Source organism: Nicotiana tomentosiformis, chromosome 3 (genome assembly GCF_000390325.3).
Source record: "Nicotiana tomentosiformis chromosome 3, ASM39032v3, whole genome shotgun sequence".
NCBI classification, from domain to species: Eukaryota; Viridiplantae; Streptophyta; class Magnoliopsida; order Solanales; family Solanaceae; genus Nicotiana; species Nicotiana tomentosiformis.
In genome coordinates, this window is record NC_090814.1 from 80,921,433 (window position 1) to 80,943,572 (window position 22,140).

Sequence of the window (22,140 nt, forward strand, 5' to 3'; positions counted from 1 at the left end):
CCTTGAAGTCCCCGTCTATCTTTTATGTTTTACTGTTTCTTTCATTCCGACGGTTGTATTTCTTTCAGACTATTACTTTTAGTAAATTCTAGAATGCTCGTGAATTTTGACTCCAGATCCGGGTGGTAGTAATTAATACAGTTTTATGATATTCTGCACTTATTATATTTTATCTTAGTTAATTATTGTTAATTACTGAATGAGAATAAGAAATTGGTTTAATGATTCTCTAACATTGACTTGCCTAACAAGTGAAATGGTAGGAGCCATCACGATCCCGTCGGTGGGAAATTTTGGATCGTGACAAAAGTATTTGTGAAAAGAGAATTCGAACTTGAGAGAAATTCTATTTTGCACGAGACTCAACTATTATGTGGCAAACAAAACTTATATGAGACTCCTTTAGAACTTTGCTAAGTGGATTTTTGGGTCCCATTTTTTAGCAAAAATGGCCAACTCCAACCTTGCCCTATTATTCTCTTCTCTTCCAAATTTCTGCAACTCCCTTAACTCAATATTTTCATTTACAAGAATTCAATATTTCTAATTTGTTCTCTAATTTTCTTCTCTCAAGCAATTAGCCATTTTTCAAAGACACTCAAAAATTAAACCCATAAAATACTTTTTTTTTAAAAGAAGAAAGAATCATAAAGAAAAAAGCACCATTAACGTTGACATATATTCCAATTAAATTTTAGTACTGTCCATGAAACCCAATAAAAAGCAGATACAACCTCTGTAATCTTTATTTTTCTTCCTTTCTCCGTCTCTTTCTTTGTTCGAATTTCCGTCCTCTTTTTCTCTTCTTTGAAAAGGCATAAAAGAATACTTCCAAAAAAAATTCTAATAAGATTGGTAGAGACGTAGAGTATCTACAGAGCAATATTTTGTTGATTTCAATTTTAAGTGAAAAGTCAGATGTTTTCTCAGCAAATATCTTCTTTTTCTGAAAAACAATATATGTAGCAATTTGACTTAACAAACAGTAATGGAAGGGGTTGTCTCTCTTTGGTACTCTATTTCTCACTCTTGAATGTCATATAAATCTATTTAGGTTAAGTTTTCTCAAAACTTCAAGGAGTGAGCGAAAGAGATTCACAATGTCCCAATTACAAAAAAAGATACACAAGTAGTCCATTGAATTTGAAGCTCAGAGTCACACCCATCGAAAGATCTGTTAGGAGGAAGATGAAGTATTAAGAAAAAAGAAAAGAACTAAGAAAGAAAAAGAAAGAACTAAAGATACGACAGAAAAAGTTGAATAAATGGGGCCACAAATTGCAGATGTCATTAAATAAGAGCCTCACCAAGTATTACATGGCATATGAGACTCAAAAGTAAAATTTCTCCAAACTTGAAGAGTGGAGGTAGGAGAGGAGTAGAGTTGAAAACCGATGAGAGAAATTATTAGGAGGACAAGTAGTGACTAACGGTGGATATAGTTTGGGCATATGCAAAACTCGAACCAAAATTTGAATCTTGTTAGGAAAATAATTATATTGTGGATGTTTATTTATTACTTCGTTATAGATAATTTTTCTGAAGAAGATTATCCATTTAGTACTCTGTTGAAGTTTATCTACAAGCAGCTGATGCAGGCAGGTTGCAAGCAGCTCAATGAAATGATTTGCAGCAGCTTCTTATTAAACAGGCAGGTTGCAAGCAGCTCATGCAGACAACTTACAAGCAGCTAAAGAAAAGCCTTGCAGCTACTTCCTAAAAAGTCTTGCAGCTGCTTTCTTTTTTCTATAAATAGAGGAGTTTTCAGTTCATTATATACATAACTTTGAAAGTTGAATAAAATATCAATCTCCCTCTATACTTGTCTTCAGTTTATTTCTTTTATATTCTTTATTTTATAACAAATCTTTTGAATTTTCAATTTGGAATTTTGGATTGTGGATTGGATTTGATACTTCGGATATCTAAAATTTTGAAAGTTTTATACTTTATATTTAGTCCAACCCATTAGATATTAGTCCATTACCTATATTCCCAATTTTAACAAATCCAATACTATACCCATTAGATATTAGCTAATACACTCAATTTAATGTTGAGTTGATGTACCCTTAGACACATGTATAAGAACTTGGTTCTTATATCTGCTCATTGGTTAAACAACTGAAATAGTAAAGTGTGGAATAATGACCACCTCTGGGATTTCTCACAAAAATTTCACTATAACAATGAGCAGTTTCAGGTTATAAAACTCTTATAACCCAAAAGATTAAATCCTAGCCACTTGACTGCCTACAACCACTCCGATTGTAGCAAAATGCTCAAGCTAACTCTAGCCTAAGACTTGAACTCTCTCACAGAAAAAACCTCTCGAAATGCTTCTTGTATAAGCAAATAAGATTACAACTCAATAACCCTAATACAATAAACTAGACTAAACACAATAAATTTGACATTGTATCAAGGAACATGTTCTCTAGTCTGGTTCTTCTGCACGTTCCAACCTTCAATATCCACTTCAATAATTTTTAACAATTTTTTTCCTTTTTGATGATGACAAATAAGAGTTCTTTCCAGCAATATCGGACTACAGTACTTTTGTGTAAAAGTTACTGCCTTGTAAGAACCTTCGGCAGCCACTTTGAGAACGTGGTTCTCATCACACGTTCACTAGATACAATTGTTAATCATCAAAACCCAATTCTTAACAATTTTTCCCTTTTTTACGATGACAAACAAACATACACAAAACCCCATATAATCCATGCATGATCAACCCAAACACAACACATAAGAACATGATTATATGAAAGTGGGTTAAACCAGATTTTTTGTACCACTTTTGTGCACATTTCACTCTTCCCCCTTTTGGCATCATCGAATATATCAACATCTAACAGTATGCTAAACATGTAGCAAGAATGTAATATCAATCTTATGGACTTTGGGGCTACACAATAAACAAACAAGTTAAACACTCTCAAGAGCATTAATCTAAGGATACTAGCCATCAGAAAGTAGTGAAACCAAAGCAAGTGGGAATTACATTAGGCAAAAGCCAATTGCAATGTAACAGTTAAGCATTGCATCATCACAATAGAACTAAAAAGCATGATTGTTTAACAAAAGTATAACGACCCGACCGGTTATTTTGAGCTCTAGAACGTCGTTCGACGGTTTGAGTCCTTGAATAGTTTCATTTCATGTTTTATGACTTGTACGCGTAGTCGAAATTGAATTTTAGGAAGTTCGGGGTTGATTCAGATGAAAAATTCTCAATTCGGAAGCTTTAAGTTAGAAGAGTTGACCAAGGTTTGACTTTTGAGTAAATGACCTCGGAATCGAGATTTGAAGGTTCCAATAGGTTCGTATAATGATTTCGGACTGGGGCGTATATTCGGGTTGAGTATCGAATGGTCCGGAAGCATTTCAGCGCTTATTGTGGAAAGTTGGCATTTTGAAGGTTTTAGAATTTCCTAAGTTTGATTTGAAGTGGACTTTGGTATTATCAATTTTCGTTTGGGATTTCGAACCTTGGAATAGATTCGTATTGTGATCTGTGACTTGTACGTAAAATTTGGCATCACTCCGGAATATTAAGTGTAATTCAGACGCGTTCAGTGAAGTTTGAAAGTTAAAAGAAGGGTTTTGATCGTCGATTCGTAATTTGGATATTGTTTGGTGTGATTTGAGTCCTCGAACAAATTTGCATCATGTTTTGGGAATGGTTGGTATGATTAGACGAGGTCCCAGGGGCTTCGGGTGTATTTCGGATGGGCTACGGGTCATTTCGCAATGTTTGAGCTGCTGTTTCTGAGATCTGGTGCAGCCTTCTTCGCGATCGCGAAGAAAAGGCCACGATCACGAAGAGCAAAATGGTGTTCCAGGCCTTGTGAATCGCGATCGCGGAAGGAAATTCGCGATCGCGTAGAAGAAATTTTTGCTATCAATTGTCTAACTTCGGGAGCTTATATCTTGTAGTCTATAAGGAATTTAGGGATGATCCAAAAATAACAAAAATAAAAGTTGTATCCCTTTGAATCTAATTTTCATAAAATCAAACCGTTTGTCATTGGAATTTTGTAAAAAAAGTTATAACCATTATACCAAAGGGTATCTGTGAAGAGGAAACAAAATTTGTACATCGCGATCGCGAGGTTTTGGCCGCGATTGCGATGAAGGAAACGATGCTAGAACTTTTGTTAATCACGAACGCATCGATATTAACCGCGATCGCGAAGAATGAGGCATGACAAGTGTATTAAACATCTAATTTCGGGATTTTGAGATTATTTCATCACTTTTAAGCTCTTGGAGCTCATGTTAGGCGATTTGGGGTGATTCTTAAAGATCGTTTTCACCATATATCATAAGGTAAGCTATTTCTACTTGTTTCTAGTTAAATACATGGGTTATATATGGATTTTAACATGGAAATTTGATAGAAATTATGGAATATTTGGAAGAAAACCTAGAAATAGTATTTTTAGAGTTTGACCACGAAATTGGACATGAAATTAGGAATAAATTATATATTTTAGTTTGTAGTATTATGGGTAACCTTTATCTTTAAAAAATTTCAGAATTCGGACACGTGGGCCTGAGGGCCCGAGGGTTGACTTTGTTGACTTTCGAGCGGAGTTGAAAATTATTATGAATTGTTAAATTATAAGTTTTGGAGTATATTTTTATTGGTTTGCACATTGTTTGACTTGTTTCGGATCGATGGGCATCGGTTTGGGGTATTAGAGAGGCGTTGGAGCCGGTTATCGAACTTCAGAGCGAGGTAAGTCTCATGTCTAACCTTGTAAGGGAGAAATTTACCCCATAGGTATTATATTTGTTATGTGCTACATGTTTGTGGGAGCGATGCACGTATGAGGTGACGAGTGTCCATGCGTATGCTAGAATTCTTGTTTATGTCCGGGTAGACTCAGACTCATGCCACACTTTAATTGTACTATTTGAGTTATTATTGCCTGGTTAATTATTTTAATTCGCACTACGACCTGAGACTAAACTCGCATAGAGTAATGGACTCAATATTTTAGATACTTGATTAGCCTGAAAAATTATGCTTCCCTTACGAATTTCTCTCGCGTTGTGCGTATTCATCGAAAAGTTTTCTTAAATTTCATAACTCACATGTATATTCGTGAGTGGGGTCAAGGACCCATTAAAGATTCTTATTTTAATGGGATCAGGCTGTTCGCCGCGACAGAATTATGTATCACATTTTTATGGGATCGGGTCATTCGCCTCGGCAGGATTATGTACCACACTCTTATGGAATCGGGCCGTTCGCCTTGACGGAATATTATTGTAACACACTCTTATAGGATCAGGCCGTTCGCCTCAACATTATCATGTATCATATTCTTATGGGATCGGGTCGTTCGCCTCGGCAACATCATGTATCATATTCTTATGGGATTGGGCCGTTCACCTTGGAAACTTCATGAAATACTCTTATGGGATCGTGTCGTTTGCCTCGGCAGAATCGTGCGTAATATTTGACAAGAAGCCAGTGTATCTGTGAGTTTTCTTGACTTGAGTTGTGACGACCTATCTGGCAGGAACCATATTATATACTCCATTTGAAGATGTAATTGATATGTGAGGACTTGTATTTACTATTCAGATGAAGATCGTATCATGTGCCTATATTTATTTTCACTGTTTAATTACCATGTTTCATGCTTGTTTACTTTGTATTGTGCTTGATTTATTAGACCACTAGTAAGTGTCGATGTCGATCCCTCGTCACTATTTCTCTGAGGTTAGGCTAGATACTTACTGGGTACGCGTTGATTTACGTACTCATTCTACACTTCTGCACTTATTGTGCAAGTATATATATTTCTGGTGGTCTTTTGGGCGCAAAGGCGCATCGATTATGAGGACTTTACGGTGAGTTGCATCTCATGTTACGATCCGCAGCATACAGAATCTCCATCATAATTATTTACATTATCTTATCTATCTTGTATTCCAGACAGATATTGTATTATTATTGTACTTCCTAGTAGATGCTCATGCACTTGTGGCATCGGATTTTGGGGTGTTCTAGAATTTATTTATGGTTTGCTTTACATTGACACACTATTACTTTATATTGCAATTAAATTGTACGTATCTATGATTTTTTTAGTGCATTGATCTCTCTATCTAATAAGATTCATGATTTTAAAAATAATAAAATGAATAATTAAGTTGGTAGTTTACCTTTGGCTTGCTTAACGGCGACATTGGACATCATCATGACCTATAGTGGGTTTTGGGTCGTGACAAAAAAACTATAGGATCAAAAGGGAATTGAACTTATTTCATAGGAAAAAGTGTAAAGGACCATATTCAAGGGTTTGTGGAATTATGAAAAGATTTTATTTTCTCCTTTTTCAACTGCAGTAATAATTCCCCCTTTCACCATTTTGGTTCCAGTTAACTTGAATAATACCATAATCACCTTCTTCTTTTCAGTCCTCCTTTTTTTTTGGAAGAGGTGCTGAGGAACTGATTTTTCTTCATTTGATGCCCCATTTATCCATACACAACACACAGAGCTTTTGCACAAGTGTAAGGGACTCACCTTTCATTAATTGCAATACTATAGATGGTTAGGCATATAACTTTTTGATATATGCAAAATCAGACAACATTCACTTTTTTGTGCAAACGTATATTCTTCCTTTTTTTTTTTCCAATCATAAGTTCCAGTTCCTCCTCAGTATGTGCATCATTTTCTGTGCACTTAGTTCAATGCTCTTTTTGAACCTCTACTTTTGATTTCTCCTTAGTATCTGCATTTTTTTATCCTTTCATATTTTATGGATGACGATGTTTAAGACGTGTGTGAGGCTGGAGCTTTAAAAAGTTTGAAAGTTTTGGGTAGAGGATGTATTTTTAACTGAAGCTTAGACTGGACTACATGGCTTTTACGAGCAAAACATGAATTCAGTCTAGAGTGAGTGAATGCATACCTGGACACTGACGGACCAGGTTCTTCTGCTTGTTCCTTCCCAACCTGCAATGACTCTTCATCTTTGACAATAAGTATAACATCATTAGACCATTGTGAGAACTGTTATATCTTGGTCTGAATGCATACTTTTTACAGTATAAGACTAGGAAAGATATTTAAGCTATTTTAGCATACATCAAATACAGATCATACTAGCCAATCATTTTAGGGAAGACTCAAGCAAGCACATATGTGATTTATCAAACCAAGTTCCAGTATATTTTTTTCAAATGAACCATGTTTAGTGCTTTGGTGAATATGTTAAAAATTTATCCCCCCTGATTAATTTATATCATGCCCATCTCCAGATGAGCTTACTTCAGGACCAGTTTCCTTGACTCATTTCTCAATATGTGTGTTTATGATTTTTTCTTTTCACTTGAAACTTGACTTCGAATAATATTCATTTTAAAGTCATCATCCATCACATTCTTCTCAACTAAAGCATCAGAATCATCAAAAATCACATAAGTACTTTCAAGCTTACCATCCACAACCAAATACACATAATCTATAGAGTGAGAGAGTGGCTTACCTATCTTACCTTTATTAATAATTTAGCCTTTCTTACCAAATGACACACTCCCTCTTTTGAAGGCTGTCCGAGAGAGAAAATTTGGTTTATCTTCAGTTATGTGCCTTGAGCAAACAATATACAAATCCAAGTAGCACAATTGGTTGCTCCCTCTCACTTTAGCCTGCAAAACTAAATTAGAGGTTAGATTTAGGAACCCATACTAGCTTGGGTCCTTTCTTTTGAAAACAAAGGATGAATCAAGTGCCTCTTACTCCAACTAGGTAAAATATATTTTTTATTTTTTATTTTTTCCTTAAATAAAGTTGTACAACTATCCTTAAAGTGATCAGTTTTACCACAATGTGTGCACAACTTATTTTTATGCACTTTCAGATGCTTAGGATCCAATTTAGACAAAGATTTCTCATATCCAATTTCAGTCTTATTCCTGTTATGATTTTCTTTCGGCCAATTTAGCGCATCCGAGGACTTGTTCCACTTAGTGATTCTGGTAAGTTCATAATTAGCTTTGTTCAGATTCTCTTGAAGTAATCTATTCTTTTCAGTTTCAAGGTACAATTTTTCTTTTGTCCTTTTCAATTCCCTTTTAAGAGCAATCTGAATCTCACTAATTAATCCCTTACCTTTATTTAGTACTTCCTTTGATTTCGGATTTTCAAGTTTGAGTGCTGCATTTTTAGTTTTAAGAATGTGAATCTGTTCCTTAAGATCTTTGATTTGGTTTTCAAGTTCAACATTATTATGTTCAAGACTGAAGTAGTCTAGTATAACACTTAAAAAATTATTAATCAATTGATCATTATCAGCACTCAACCTATCAATTTCGTTCATCAAAGAGAGCACTACAAGCATCAATTCTTTCTTAGATAGTGCATGGATATTTTCTTTGAGACCGGAAGGGTTTACCTCATTAGATTTATTCTCAGATTTTGAGTCACTCATGGCCATCATAGCAAGAAATCCATCTTCATCACCTTCGCTTTCTGATTCTTCGTCGGAACTATCATGAAAGGCTGCTAGCATGGCTCTTCTCAAGTTGTTATAAAATGACCTATTTGGGGAACTGAAGTGCTCAAGGACCAGGTCCTTTGACTGTTCCTTCTCCGTTTCTGCTCTTTCATTTCTGAAAAACTCTTTTAGCTTGCAAGTTAGTACATCAAGTTCTTCCTCATCAAGGTCAGATTCATCACTCATATCTGCTGTTAAGACTGGACTTTATTTTTTTTTTTGGCTCATCCTTGCTTTGATTATTCTTACGAAGCTCATAAATCAGTATGTTTCTAATAAGGTCATCCATTGTCAATTTGTCTAACTCCTTCGTTTCTTGGATGCATGTAACCTTATTCTCCCATGATAATGGCATTATCTTCAAGATTTTCCTGACAAGTTCTTCGGAAGAAAATACTTTTCCAAGAGATTGGAGTTCATTAGTAATAAGAATAAATCGAGCATGCATGTCCTTTATTGTGTTCCCATCATCCATAGAAAATAATTCATATTGTCTCATAAGGAGTTCAATTCTAGCCCTTTTTACCTGGTTAGTACCTTCATGAGCAATTTGTAAGGCATCCCAAATTTCTTTTGCTGAGTAACAGACATAAATCCTGTTATATTCATCTAGACCAGTTCACAAGTTAGTATCTTGATAGACTTAGCGTTCTTCTCCAATATCTTGTAATCTTTAGCAGTGAATTCCCCCTTAATCTTATGCGTCTTTTGTCCATCCCTAATTTTTTTGGTAGGAATTAGAGGTCCATCAGTAACTATTTCCCGCAATTCATAGTCTTCAGCTTGCAAGAAATTTTTCATGTGATTTTTCCACCAACTATAGTGTTGGCCATTAAACAGTGGTGGACGAGTGGTAGATTATCTCACATTCATTCTAGGTGGTGCACTTATATTTAGGATCTCTTCAGGTGTTAGCCTTTGTTGCTGAGAACATGCTCTGATACTAATTGTTGAGTTGGTGCACCCTTAGACACATGTATAAGAACTTGGTTCTTATATCTACTCCTTCGTTAAACAACTGAAATAGTAAAGTGTGGAATTAAATACATATGAGATTTTTTACGTGGAAAACCTTTTTGCTCAAAGGAGTAAAAACCACGACACGCCTCTGGGATTTCTCACAATACTAAAACAATGAGCAGTTTCAGGTTAAAAAACTCTTATAACCACATGATTTTCCTTATTTGTTTCCTACTCCAATTCTAACTTTTTTCCAGCAAGAAACCTGTTTAATTTCTACTAATTTCGTGCAAAATATATCCCTTAAATATCTCCCTCCTAACCCTAGAGAATAAAGGAAGTATAGGAAAAATTAGATTCTTTTCCTAAAATAAATCCACTTTTAACTCTATTTTCTTACAAACTTGGTCTCCACGTTAACAATAAAGATTTACCAAGATTCTCTACTATCTAGGTGGCTAGTAGGTCATAAAACACGAAATAAGATAATATCTATCTCAAAAATGAATCATACTCCCGCTAGGATTAAGTGCCAACACTCTGCAAGACCAACCCAGCAGGACTATGTCCTTCACCAGGTCCTTCGACCAACCTAATATATTTGCCATGTTTGTTAATCATCAAAACCAAAATTCACCAATTTCCAACAATTTTTCCCATTTTGATGATGACAAACAAGAGTCCTTTCCAGCAATATCGGACTGCAGTACTTTTGTGTAAAAGTTACTGCCTTGTAAGAACTTTCAGCAGCTACTTTGAGAACCTGGTTCTCATCACACGTTCACTGGATATAATTGTTAATCATCAAAACTCAATTCTTAACATTTAATTACTAAGTCATGGTGAGAATACTTCATTATTTTAATATAGTTTTACTATCGTTAATTCTTATGGCACTATTAAGGCAAAATATGAATATTTAATTTGGATATTTATTTTTGTAACAAGAAGAAGAACCTCAATTTATAGGCGAAAAAAAAGATCTGAAATATCTGAACTGATTAACCCAACTCGAACTTAAAAAAATTGATCCAATATAAACTTATTTGGATTGGATTTGGATTCTAACTTCTTCGGTCCAAAAATCAATAACTCAAATAGAAAATTTCATATTTAATCTGAATTGTCCGACGCCTACCTATTGCAGTGACAAACTCTTATGAAGGAGTTGAAAGGATAAAGCCATGAATTAATACGCCTTTATCATTTATACTGACTTTCCATTTACCTGTTGATTGTAGTATAAATTTATGCATCAACCATTAGAAAATAAATTTACTTTTTGGTATAAGAATATTGTGGAGATAGAGTTCAAACGAAGGTGAAATAATCGTCAATATGATAAGATTCATATTTCTATGACGCTCAATTTTAGAGGCTAATTATTCACTTAGATATATTATCGTTAGTCTCACAACCATTTTATGCAACTTACCTTTCATATTGTTATTTATCTCATATCATGTAACACTAGTAAGACCTCTTAGTATCAATCATCATTTTTTAAGTTTATGTGTTAGCATCTTTTTCTTATTATGGTATTTTATTTGAGTTGTCTCTGTATATTAACTTGGTTTCATGATAATCTTACTTCATATTCCTGTATATTAACTTGGTTTCATGATAATCTTACTTCATATTCATCCGTTTTATATATGCTAAATTAAGCAAAATTTACTTGTCTGTTAAACTAAAAATACATTTTCATTTTTACTTGTCCATTTTAACAAATTTAGAGAAAATAAAATGAAATTCCTTTTTTTTAATAACTGTGGTGTTCGGGCTAGCTTGCGTACATCTTGATTAATTTCACGGGATATCTGTCACCTCCTACCAGCAACAGATACTATGTAACTCTATACCTGCTAAGGCTTGGACATATGACAAGAAATTATCTAATGTGTTTTTGCCTCCACTGAGATTTGAATCTGACATCTCATAGTTTTCACCCACTATATTGACCAAAATAAAATTTCTCTTTTATTCTTGTCATTAACTACTCATTCCTCAAATTATTTTTCAAAACTTTTTAAAATGATATTATTATTATAGGTATTATAGTAAAATATGTAATTTATTTATTACTACGGTAGTGCAAAGTTCATTTTACTATTATTTAGAAATGGGAGTTAGAGTGGACGAACAAGGGTACGAACAAGGGTACTTTGGTAATTATGAGTTTATTTAGGGATAAATTGGTAGTTAAGTCACCAATCTTTTCTAAGAAAACATGCGTACCATTGTGTAAACACGTGTACAATTTTACTGTGTAAAACACTTCTCCCACCTACATTCCTCCAGTTTTTCCCCAATTTCTTCCCATCTTACAGTGCAGCCTAGAAATTTCTATTGCCTTTGATTTTATTCGATTTTGCACAAATTTTGCCACCAGTGCTTCAAATGACTGGATTCTCTAAGATGTCTCGACGTTTAGAGATCTGAGAGAGGCGCAGTTCCATGCTGTTTTAGAGATTTAGCTCTGTCAATTCATCTTCCATCGATGTTCGTGGTTTTACTACTGACTTCTTAAAGAGTTACCACATTTTCTTATAACTATTCTAGAAATTCCTGTGGCTTTTGCTCTTCTTTTAATCGATTCTGCACATGCACCTGAAGAAGATGGGCGAGAGAGAAAGTAAGTCTCCATCTTGAACAACTATTTTTCTCTTTCTTTTACCCATCTTATGCATTTCTTTTGTTTGCTCCTCCTTTTGGCCTTGGATTTTGGTTTCATTTCATAATTTCTATATTTTGATTAGGTTTTCCTGGTTATTTTTTAATTTTACTTAGTTTTTATCTATTATTTCTTGATGGGCATGTAAACATATGATTATATTTTTTTTAATATTGATCTACAATCGTCAAAGTGCCTCTGGAATTCTTCTTGTATTTTTGCTTAATTTTGTCTTTAATACATCGTGTGCAAGTTTGGTTATTTGATTTATGCATATATGGTCTTTACTTTATCTTCATGTTTCTTAGTGGATTTTGTAGATGCATGTGGTTGATTGTTTGAATTCTTCTAGGAAGTACACTGAAGTTTCAATCAAGAAGAAGAAATAGTGGTGGGTAGGGAAGAACTTTGATGCAACAAATATGTTTGACGATATGCCTCAAGTACTGTTTAAAGAAGAAATAGTGATGGAATGGAAGAACTTTAATGCAACAAAGATGTTTGACTATATGCCTCAAGTACTATTTCATTTTTTTTAATTCCCTTTTTCTTAGGTGTCCTATAACATAGAGATCTATCTTCTGTCAACCCCAAAGATACAGAATTACTCAATAATATAATGTGCATCAATAGTTAAATGAATACTTGTGCAAAATGCATTTAATTTTCTTATATATTTATTAGAGCATTGATGTTTATATGAATATAAACAGGAAAAGCCAGATACACTCCAAACTGGCGCGGAGTTCTTCTTTGGTGGCTGCCATTTTGCTACTTGGTACGTATTGATGATTGAATTAGCTCAACAGCATTTACATTTTTGATCATGTTTAAAAGCCTCTCAAAGGTTGCATTATAGCTATGATGCCTTATGTGTGTTACTTTGTTTTGTTACAATAATTAATTAAACGTGTAATTATCGTGGTTGTGCATGTGTTAGGTGGAAGAAATATGCCGAGGTTTCAAGAATTGAAATTTCAAGAATGCTTTCAAATTAGTCAAGGCAAATTTTATAGGGTAATGCACAATGTGGTACCCATTTCTTTTATGTATTTTTTATAAGGATTTCTTTAGCATTTTTTAATTTGGTTGGATACTAACTTCTATTAGATGCCGAGTTGTGCCTGATGACTTGATGACTTAGTGTTATTACTTACCTATTACGGATGTGGAATTATTTTTCCATCCTGAGAATTGCCAGACCTTTCTCTATAATTCAAGTAGCTCTTCTCTATGTTCCATATTTAAGCTTTCACATTCATACATTTTCATTATTTCTGTAAGTGGTAATGATAAGTAAATTTATTATACCTTCTTCTCTGATGAATTCAGCGAGCTTCATTCATCATTTCTTACTTTAATAAGTCTGGTGAAAAGACATTGCAGTTCTAGGTGAGTGCCATTTTTCTTTATTCATCTAATTTCTTTTCATCTTTCTTATTCTGTCTGAATTGTTCAATTGAACTTGAGAATGAATAAACTATCGAGAAATTCTCAATTGATTAAAATGAAACTAAAAATTCTAGGAAGGACAAACTGAATATGGAGGGAGTATATTTTCTCTTTACAATTAGATTTCTGATTAGCCTTAGTTAGATGAGTAGCATTGATAATTCACTCTCTGCCAGGTGAAAGTCGGTAAAAGCTGCATGATCTTTTCTTTGCGGTCAGTGATCGCCACGTGTTCTTTTCTCTCCTAAACGCATACAATTGTGCTTTAGTGCATCACATTACATAGGTAAAAGTGGAGGTTAAATGGCAAAGATAGAAAATGAAAAGAGTATAAACTGAACAAGAGAATCAGAATGGAATATATGAACATGTCCATTTGAGAATGAAATAATTTGTAGGATGGCCATTTGAATACATATCACAGAAAATCCATTAAAACTATTTTCCATACCAAATCTATTCAATGGACCAAGTAAAGATTGATAAGCATATCATTCGGTGCTCCTGTAGAAATAATATTCTTTGTTTATAAATATACATTGTTTTGTAATATTTTATTCTCATTTGAGATAGTATTAATTTATTGTCTTCTGTAAGTTTGTGCTTCTCTCTTTCTAAGCTTCCATTTTGCACTTAGGTTGTCTCATTCTGCATATTTATTTAGGAAGGAACATACAATATTTCTATGGCTTCAGTTTTGAATAGAAGATCATTTCCTTTGGCCATTTTCTATTTGTTGGAATGGGAAGAAGTCTTTGCTAGCTTCCATCAGAATTTGAAGTACTATTGCTAAAAAGAAAAGTTAGTTAAGAGTTTGGGGTATTACTGGCTTTTTACCATTACTATAACCTTTCCTTCTCTTTTTCAGATACAATACCAAATAGCATTAGGTAGCGTTGTATCATGATTAGTTTACAACCTATACTATTGCTAAAATGTTGCTCATTCACATGTTTTCTTCCAAGAAGTATTTAACATGATCATTTGATCTAAATTAGAAAACTTGCAGTAACTTTTCTAGCAAGAGGATCAAAGCATAGTTACAAAGTGATCCGTAGAATTTTTAATCTAATCTGCAAATCTATTTTATGGCACAACAGGGATAACTTGAAGTTATTAAATTTAACACTACTAATTACAGCTTCAAAATGTCATCTCTCTTTGGGTGAGTTTCCTAACTTTCTTCGGTGCTTCTCTTTCTTCTTTACTCTTTCAGTGTCGGATCTTTATGCTTCGTTGAGTTGCTTTTAGCTGTTCTTTAATCTTTCAGAAGAAGAACATCATTGATAAACAAAACAGAAGAAAGAGGAAAGAATAACATACAGACAAAGCAGATGAGCTAACCGAGGTGAAATCCACAGACACAGACTAATCTGGAAAAGAAGCTATAGCGATTTGAAAAAACAATTAGTAACAATGCTCTCCCTTCAAATTTTTATCTCTATGTATTTAAATCTGAAGCAACAGATTCTAACAAGGCTTTGGGGATTTCAATTGATGAAATGAAGTCCCCGTGTTAGAATTATTATTTTTTTCTTTACTAAATTTTGATTAACATAGAGCATTATCATTACTACAAAGCGGGATTATAGTGGTGACAAGAGTGGGTTGCTCTAGTGGTGGGTACCACTTCCAACCAAGAGTTTGTGAGTTCGAGTCACCCCAAGAGCAAGGGCAAGGTGAGAGTTCTTGGAGGGAGGGAGCCGAGGGTCTATGGGTAGGGGTAAGGTCTGCGTACACACTATACTCCCCAGATCCCACTAGTGGGATTATACTGGGTTGTTGTATCATTACTACAAACTGTTTGGAACTTCTTATATTATTTGTGCATTGCTATCTTTAAGTTTATGCACATGGAACTTGGCAGAAAGACCTCTAGATTTTGGAAATAGAACAGTAGTTTCTCCTTTAATTTATATTATGTAGGTCATGAGCTCTAATATATCGGGTTGAATAAAAAAATTGAGCTGAATAATTCTTCCAAGTCTGTAGGATTGCAGCTTTGTCTCATTCTTCCACAAAATTGCAAAGCTCTTTACAATGCTTCTCCTTTATCCTCAAACAAAGGAAATTAAACTTATTATCATCTCAAACCATATTGTTGGGCCCGTGCTCAGCACGGGCAACAAGCTTAAAGAGGGTGAATGAGAAATGGAGAGAAAATGAAATATTTGAGTTTCCCTTGAGAAAGGGACATTGTCCCATATCGGAGGAAGAAAAGGCTTTTGATTGGTATATATATAATTGCTCTTCTTCTAGCTCTTAAAGGGTTAAGAAGAAGGTAAGCCTCGCGCAGTCGTCGTTCCGTTCGGCTCGGCTTCGGCTTCGGCTTCGACGGATTTGGTCAAAGATTGATTGATTGATTAAGTTTTTTGGACAAAATTCCTTTCAATTATTTATTTAATTAATTAATTAAATAATTAACGAAAAATTCAATCCGGAATAACCCATGACCCGCGACCCGGTTCGGTCAGGCCCGTTTTCTTTTCCGGATTATTTTAAATACATTTTTTCCGCAATATTTCAAACACCCCTTTTCCAACAGTCATGGATGTTTCTGAAAGGTTGTAAACCTTTTCAGAAACAATGCCAGCAACTCTATAAATAGAGTTTGAATCCCAGAATCTTTCCTTACGAAATTTTCTGAGCTGCTGCTGCTTCTTCTTCTGCTGCACAATATTTTCCAGTGTGTTTTACGACCATTGAGTGGTTCGCAGTTCATTAGAGTTTTTGGTATCAATACACTGGTGAGTTAAATCGTTCTATCCTGGGAGGATATATTCCAGCACCTCGGGTACTTGAGGGGAATAATTTCCTTAAGGACACACTGTGTATTCAGTGGGCTCGATTTATTCCTATACTGTTTTTCCAGAATTTATTTCGTTAAACAAGTATTACTAACTTTCTGTTTTGTTTTTCCAGAAAGTTTAATTGTTTATTACAGCAATACATAATTATAACATTCTTAAGGAAATTATTATTTTTTTATTCTGTATTTTGTTTGTGGAGATTAAAACGTGTGTGGTTTTCTACTCCTTCTGAATTTTACTATTCTGATTTGAAGATATAAAAACTTCATCAGAGTATTGAAATTCGTAAAACGATTTGAAGAACATAAAAATTTTATCGTTTTTCTGTGACACAGTATATAAAAACTTCGATTTTATTTATTATACATACTGTTTTAACAGTATTGTTTATTGTTCTAATTTTGCCAGTAATTGAACTCTTCTGTTGTTTACAGTGAGAAATGGCAATTGATAACGGAAATTCTTCTGTGACTATTGCGGCAACGACGATAGCCTCGTCAAGCCGGACTGTTGTTCCACCGGCAGAGAAACCGGGGAAATCTTTCGGAGCCAACTTCAAAGGATGGCAGCAAAGGATGTTCTTCTGGCTTACCACACTTGGTATGCAGAAATTCACTAGTGAAGAACTTCCAGTGCCTACTGCGGACATGCCGGACAACGAGAAATTCATGATTGTTGAGGCGTGAAAGCAGGCAGATTTTCTTTGCAAAGGCTATATCTTAAGCGCTTTAGAGGATGACTTGTACAATGTGTACAGTGCGATGAATACTTCGAAAGAATTATGAGACACACTTGAGAAGAAGTACAAGACTGAAGATGCATGCTTGAAGAAGTTCATGGTTGCCAAGTTTCTAGACTATAAAATGATAGACAGTAAAACTGTTGGAACCCAAGTTCAGGAGCTTCAACTTATTTTTCATGACCTTATTGCTGAAGGTATGGTTGTGAATGAAGCATTTCAAGTGGCTGCAATGATTGAAAAATTGCCTCCTTTGTGCAGAGATTTCAAGAACTATCTTAAGCACAAGCGCAAAGAAATGAAGTTGGAAGATCTTGTGATTCGTCTCAAGATTGAGGAAGACAACAAAACAGCCGAGAAGAAGTCTCGTGAAAATTCAACGATCATGGGAGCTAATATCGTTGAGGAGACTGCTCCAAAAAGTAAGAAGAAAAAGAGGTCTTCTGGACAGACTAAGGAGCATAACAAAAAGAAATTCAAGGGCAGCTGCTACAATTGTGGAAAAATCGGTCACAAAGCCCCTGATTGTCGTCTCCCGAAAAAGTATAAGAAGAAGGGACAGGCCAATATAGTGGAGAAGAATGATGACATTGATGACCTGTGTGCAATGCTTTCGGAATGCAACCTAGTTGGAAATCCGAAGGAGTGGTGGATTGATTCTGGAGCCACTCGACATGTTTGTGCTGTCAAGGAAGCATTTGCGACTTACTCTACTGCTGGTCCCGAAGAAGAGCTTTCCATGGGAAATACTGCAACAACCAAGATTGAAGGTTATGGGAAGATATTCCTGAAGATGACTTCCGGCAAGGTGTTAACGCTCAACAACGTTCTTCATGTTCCTACTATTAGGAAGAATTTAGTTTCTACTTCTTTGCTTGTTAAGAATGGATTCAAATGTGTATTTGTTTCTGATAAAGTTGTTGTAAGCAAGAATGAAATGTATGTTGGAAAGGGCTACCTCACAGAGGACCTCTTCAAACTAAATGTAATGGTTGTTGACAATATGAATAAAATTGCAGCTTCTTCTTATTTATTGGAGTCAAAAGATTTATGGCATATTCGTTTAGGACATGTCAATTATAAAACCTTGCGGAAGTTAATTAATTTAGAAGTGTTGCCTAAATTCGAGTGTAATAAATCAAAATGTCAAATATGTGTTGAGTCTAAGTTTGTAAAACATCCTTATAAGTTTATTGAAAGGAATTCAAATCCTTTAGACTTAATTCATACTGACATTTGTGATATGAAGGCGACACCATCTCGAGGTGGGAAAAAGTATTTTATTACTTTTATTGACGACTGCACTCGATATTGTTATGTTTATTTGTTTAATAGTAAGGATGAAGCAATTGAAGCATTTAAGCAATACAAGAACGAAGTGGAGAATCAATTGAATAAAAAGATCAAAAGGATTAGAAGTGATAGGGGTGGAGAATATGAATTTTCATTTGCAGAAATATGTTCGGAATATGGAATTATCCATCAAACTACTGCACCTTACACACCTCAATCCAATGGAATTGCGGAAAGGAAAAATCGGACATTAAAGGAAATGATGAATTCTTTATTAATAAGTTCCGGATTACCGCAGAGTTTGTGGGGCGAAGCTATCCTTACAGCTAACCGAATACTCAACAGAGTACCCCACAGCAAAACGCAATCTATTCCATATGAAAAATGGAAAGGAAGAAAACCCAACTTGAAATATTTCAAAGTGTGGGGGTATAGCAAAGGTACAAGTTCCTTTACCTAAAAGGGTTAAAATCGGACCAAAAACTGTTGATTGCGTTTTCATTGGATATGCTACAAACAGTAAAGCATGTCAGTTTTTGGTTCATAAATCCGATAATCCCGAAATTCACGTTAATACGGTAATGGAATCAGATAATGCTGAATTCTTTGAAAGCATCTATCCATATAAAACTGAATGTGAGTCGTTAAGTGAAAGACCTAAACGACCTCGGGAAGAACCAAAGGAAAATACTCCAAGTATAGAAGATCCAAGGCGTAGCAAACGTCAAAGAACATCTACTTCCTTTGGACCAGATTTTGTGACATTCTTGCTTGAAAATGAGCCTCAAACTTTTAAAGCAGCTATGTCATCTTCTGATTCAGCGTTTTGGAAAGAGGCAGTCAATAGTGAGATTCAATCAATTTTGGATAACCATACATGGGAATTGGTAGATCTTCCTCCGGGAAATAAGCCTTTAGATTCGAAATGGATCTTTAAACGGAAAGTGAAAGCTGATGGCACTATTGACAAATATAAGGCAAGACTTGTTGTCAAAGGTTATAGACAAAAGGAAGGTCTTGATTACTTTGACACTTACTCACCAGTAACGAGGATAACATCTATTAGGGTGTTAGTTGCACTAGCGGCCGTGTATGGTCTTGAAATCCATCAAATGGATGTTAAAACAGCTTTCTTAAATGGAGAATTAGAGGAAGAGATTTACATGGAACAACCTAGGGGTTTTGTGGTAACTGGTAAAGAAAAAAAAGTGTGCAAACTTGTTAAGTCGCTTTATGGACTTAAACAAGCACCCAAACAATGGCATGCCAAATTTGACCAAACAATGTTGGCAAGTGGGTTTAAAATAAACGAGTGTGACAAATGTGTTTAAATTAAAAACACTCCAGGTCATGAAGTCATTGTTTATTTATATGTTAATGACATGTTGATAATGAGCAAAAACATAGCAGATATAAATGCTACTAAGCGCATGTCGGCTAGCAAATTCGATATGAAAGACTTAGGAGTTGCTGATGTGATATTAGGAATCAGAATTCACAAGACTCCACGAGGTCTAGTATTATCACAGTCTCACTACATTGAAAAGGTACTTGACAAGTTCAAGTATTTGGATTTCAAAATTGCCAAGACTCCAATTGACGTGAGTTATGCACTTCAAAAGAATGAAGGTGAAAGTGACTCACAACTGAATTATGCAAGAGTATTGGGAAGTTTGATGTATATCATGAATTGTACATGACCAGATATAACATGTGCTATTAGTAAACTGAGTCGGTTTACAAGTAATCCCAATCACATACATTGGATGGCAATGAAACGAGTTTTGGGGTATCTCAAACATGCCCAAAATTATACTTTGCATTATAACAAATATCCCTCCGTGATCGAGGGATATAGTGATGCAAATTGGATCACTGGATCATCTGAAGTTAAATCCACGAGTGGATATGTTTTCACAATTGGGGGTGGAGCAGTATCTTGGAAATCATCCAAACAAACGTGCATCGCCCGTTCTACAATGGAATCTGAATTCATAGCTTTAGATAAGGCCGGTGAAGAAGCTAAATGGCTCCGGAATTTCTTGGAAGATATTCCATTTTGGCCCAAACCTTTGGCACCTATTTGTATACATTGTGATAGTCAAGCGGCAATAGGCAGGGCAGGGAGCGTTATGTATAACGGAAAATCTCGTCATATACGACGGAGACACAATACCGTTAGACAACTACTCTCTAGTGGTGTTATCACAATTGACTACATAAAGTCAAGAGATAACGTGTCAGATCCACTTACAAAAGGCCTATCTAGAGAGGCGGTTGGAAGATCATCAAAGGGAATGGGGTTAAGGTCTAGGACAAGTTATCATGACGGTAACTCTACCTAGCAGACTGGAGATCCCATGAGCTAGGTTCAAAGAGATCAAACAAAGTTATGAATGACGGTTCAACATTGTCAAATAACTCAACCCATTCTCGTGATGAAGACAATGTTCAGAAATCGAGGTAAAGCATTAAGGCTTTTTGATGAGTCAACAAAGCTTAAAGGTTTTTTTTAATGATTTGCTAAGTCTGGCAGGATATGACCAGATAGTGTGTGTATAGGATTACACGTTTAGAAATCACCTATGTGAGTGTGAAGTGTAAGCCGATTCAAGGGGAATGAAAGTAAAGGCCCATTCTCTAAGCACTCATGAAACCAGGCGGTGTTCATGGCTGAAACGAACACAACCGTGAGAACCATAGATGGTTAAGGATTGATTGTGTGACTTATGTTGTCTAGGTATACAACAAAGCTCGACGGTTTCAAAGATATCAAATCTACCGATTGACCGAGTATATCCGATATAAGTTCACTACGGAAAGTTCAAAGGGAAACCTACTTATCCAGATGCAATTAATTCTTGCATGTAAAACACACACGCGTCCGTGCATTCCTTTATTTTATAGCCATTCCCCATTCATGTGGGGATTGTTGGGATTTTAAGTTTGTGTAGCTTAAAGAGGGTGAATGAGAAATGATGGAAAAATAAAATATTTGAGTTTCCTTTGGGAAAGGGACATTGTCCCATATCGGAGGAAGAAAAGGCTTTTGATGGGTATATATATAATTGCTTTTCTTCTAACTCTTAAAGAGTTAAGAAAAAGGCAAGCCTCGCGCCGTCGTCGTTCGCTCGGCTCGGCTTCGGATTCGAATTCGGATTCGGATTTGGTCAAAGATCGATTGATTGATTAATCTTTTTGGACAAAATTTATTTCAATTATTTAATTAATTAATTAGTTAAATAATTAACGAAAAATTCAATCCGGAATAACCCATGACCCGCGACCTAGTTCGGTCAGGCCCGTTTTCTTTCCCGGATTATTTTAAATATATTTTTCCCGCAATATTTCAAACACCCCTTTTCCAACAGTCATGGATGTTTCTGAAAGGTTGCAAACCTTTTCAGAAACAATGCCAGCAACTCTATAAATAGAGTTTGAATCCCAGAATCTTTCTTTACGAAATTTTCTGAGCTTCTTTTTCTTCTTCTTCTGCACAAAATTTGAGGTCAATCGGACTTGATTTGATAGGTTCCGTCATCGAATGTAGAAGTTAGAAATTCTTAAGTTTCATTAAGCTTGAATTGGGGTGTGAATTATGATTTTAGCGTTGTTAAATGTGATTTGAATACTCGACTAAGTTCGTATGATGTATTAGGATTTGTTGGTATATTTGGTTGAGGT

General features: G+C 35.1%; 1 protein-coding gene across 1 annotated transcript; it reads right to left on the reverse strand.

Moving 5' to 3' along the window:
• Window positions 1-1,095: 1,095 nt before the first annotated feature.
• LOC104112052 (uncharacterized) lies at window positions 1,096-8,714 on the reverse strand. The gene is made up of 3 exons (XM_009621878.2): window positions 7,856-8,714; window positions 6,942-7,002; window positions 1,096-1,174 (listed from the first exon to the last, which is right to left on the reverse strand). The coding sequence occupies exons 1-3, from the start codon at window positions 8,712-8,714 to the stop codon at window positions 1,096-1,098; spliced, it is 999 nt and encodes a 332-aa protein (XP_009620173.2).
• Between the last annotated feature and the right edge of the window lie 13,426 nt (window positions 8,715-22,140).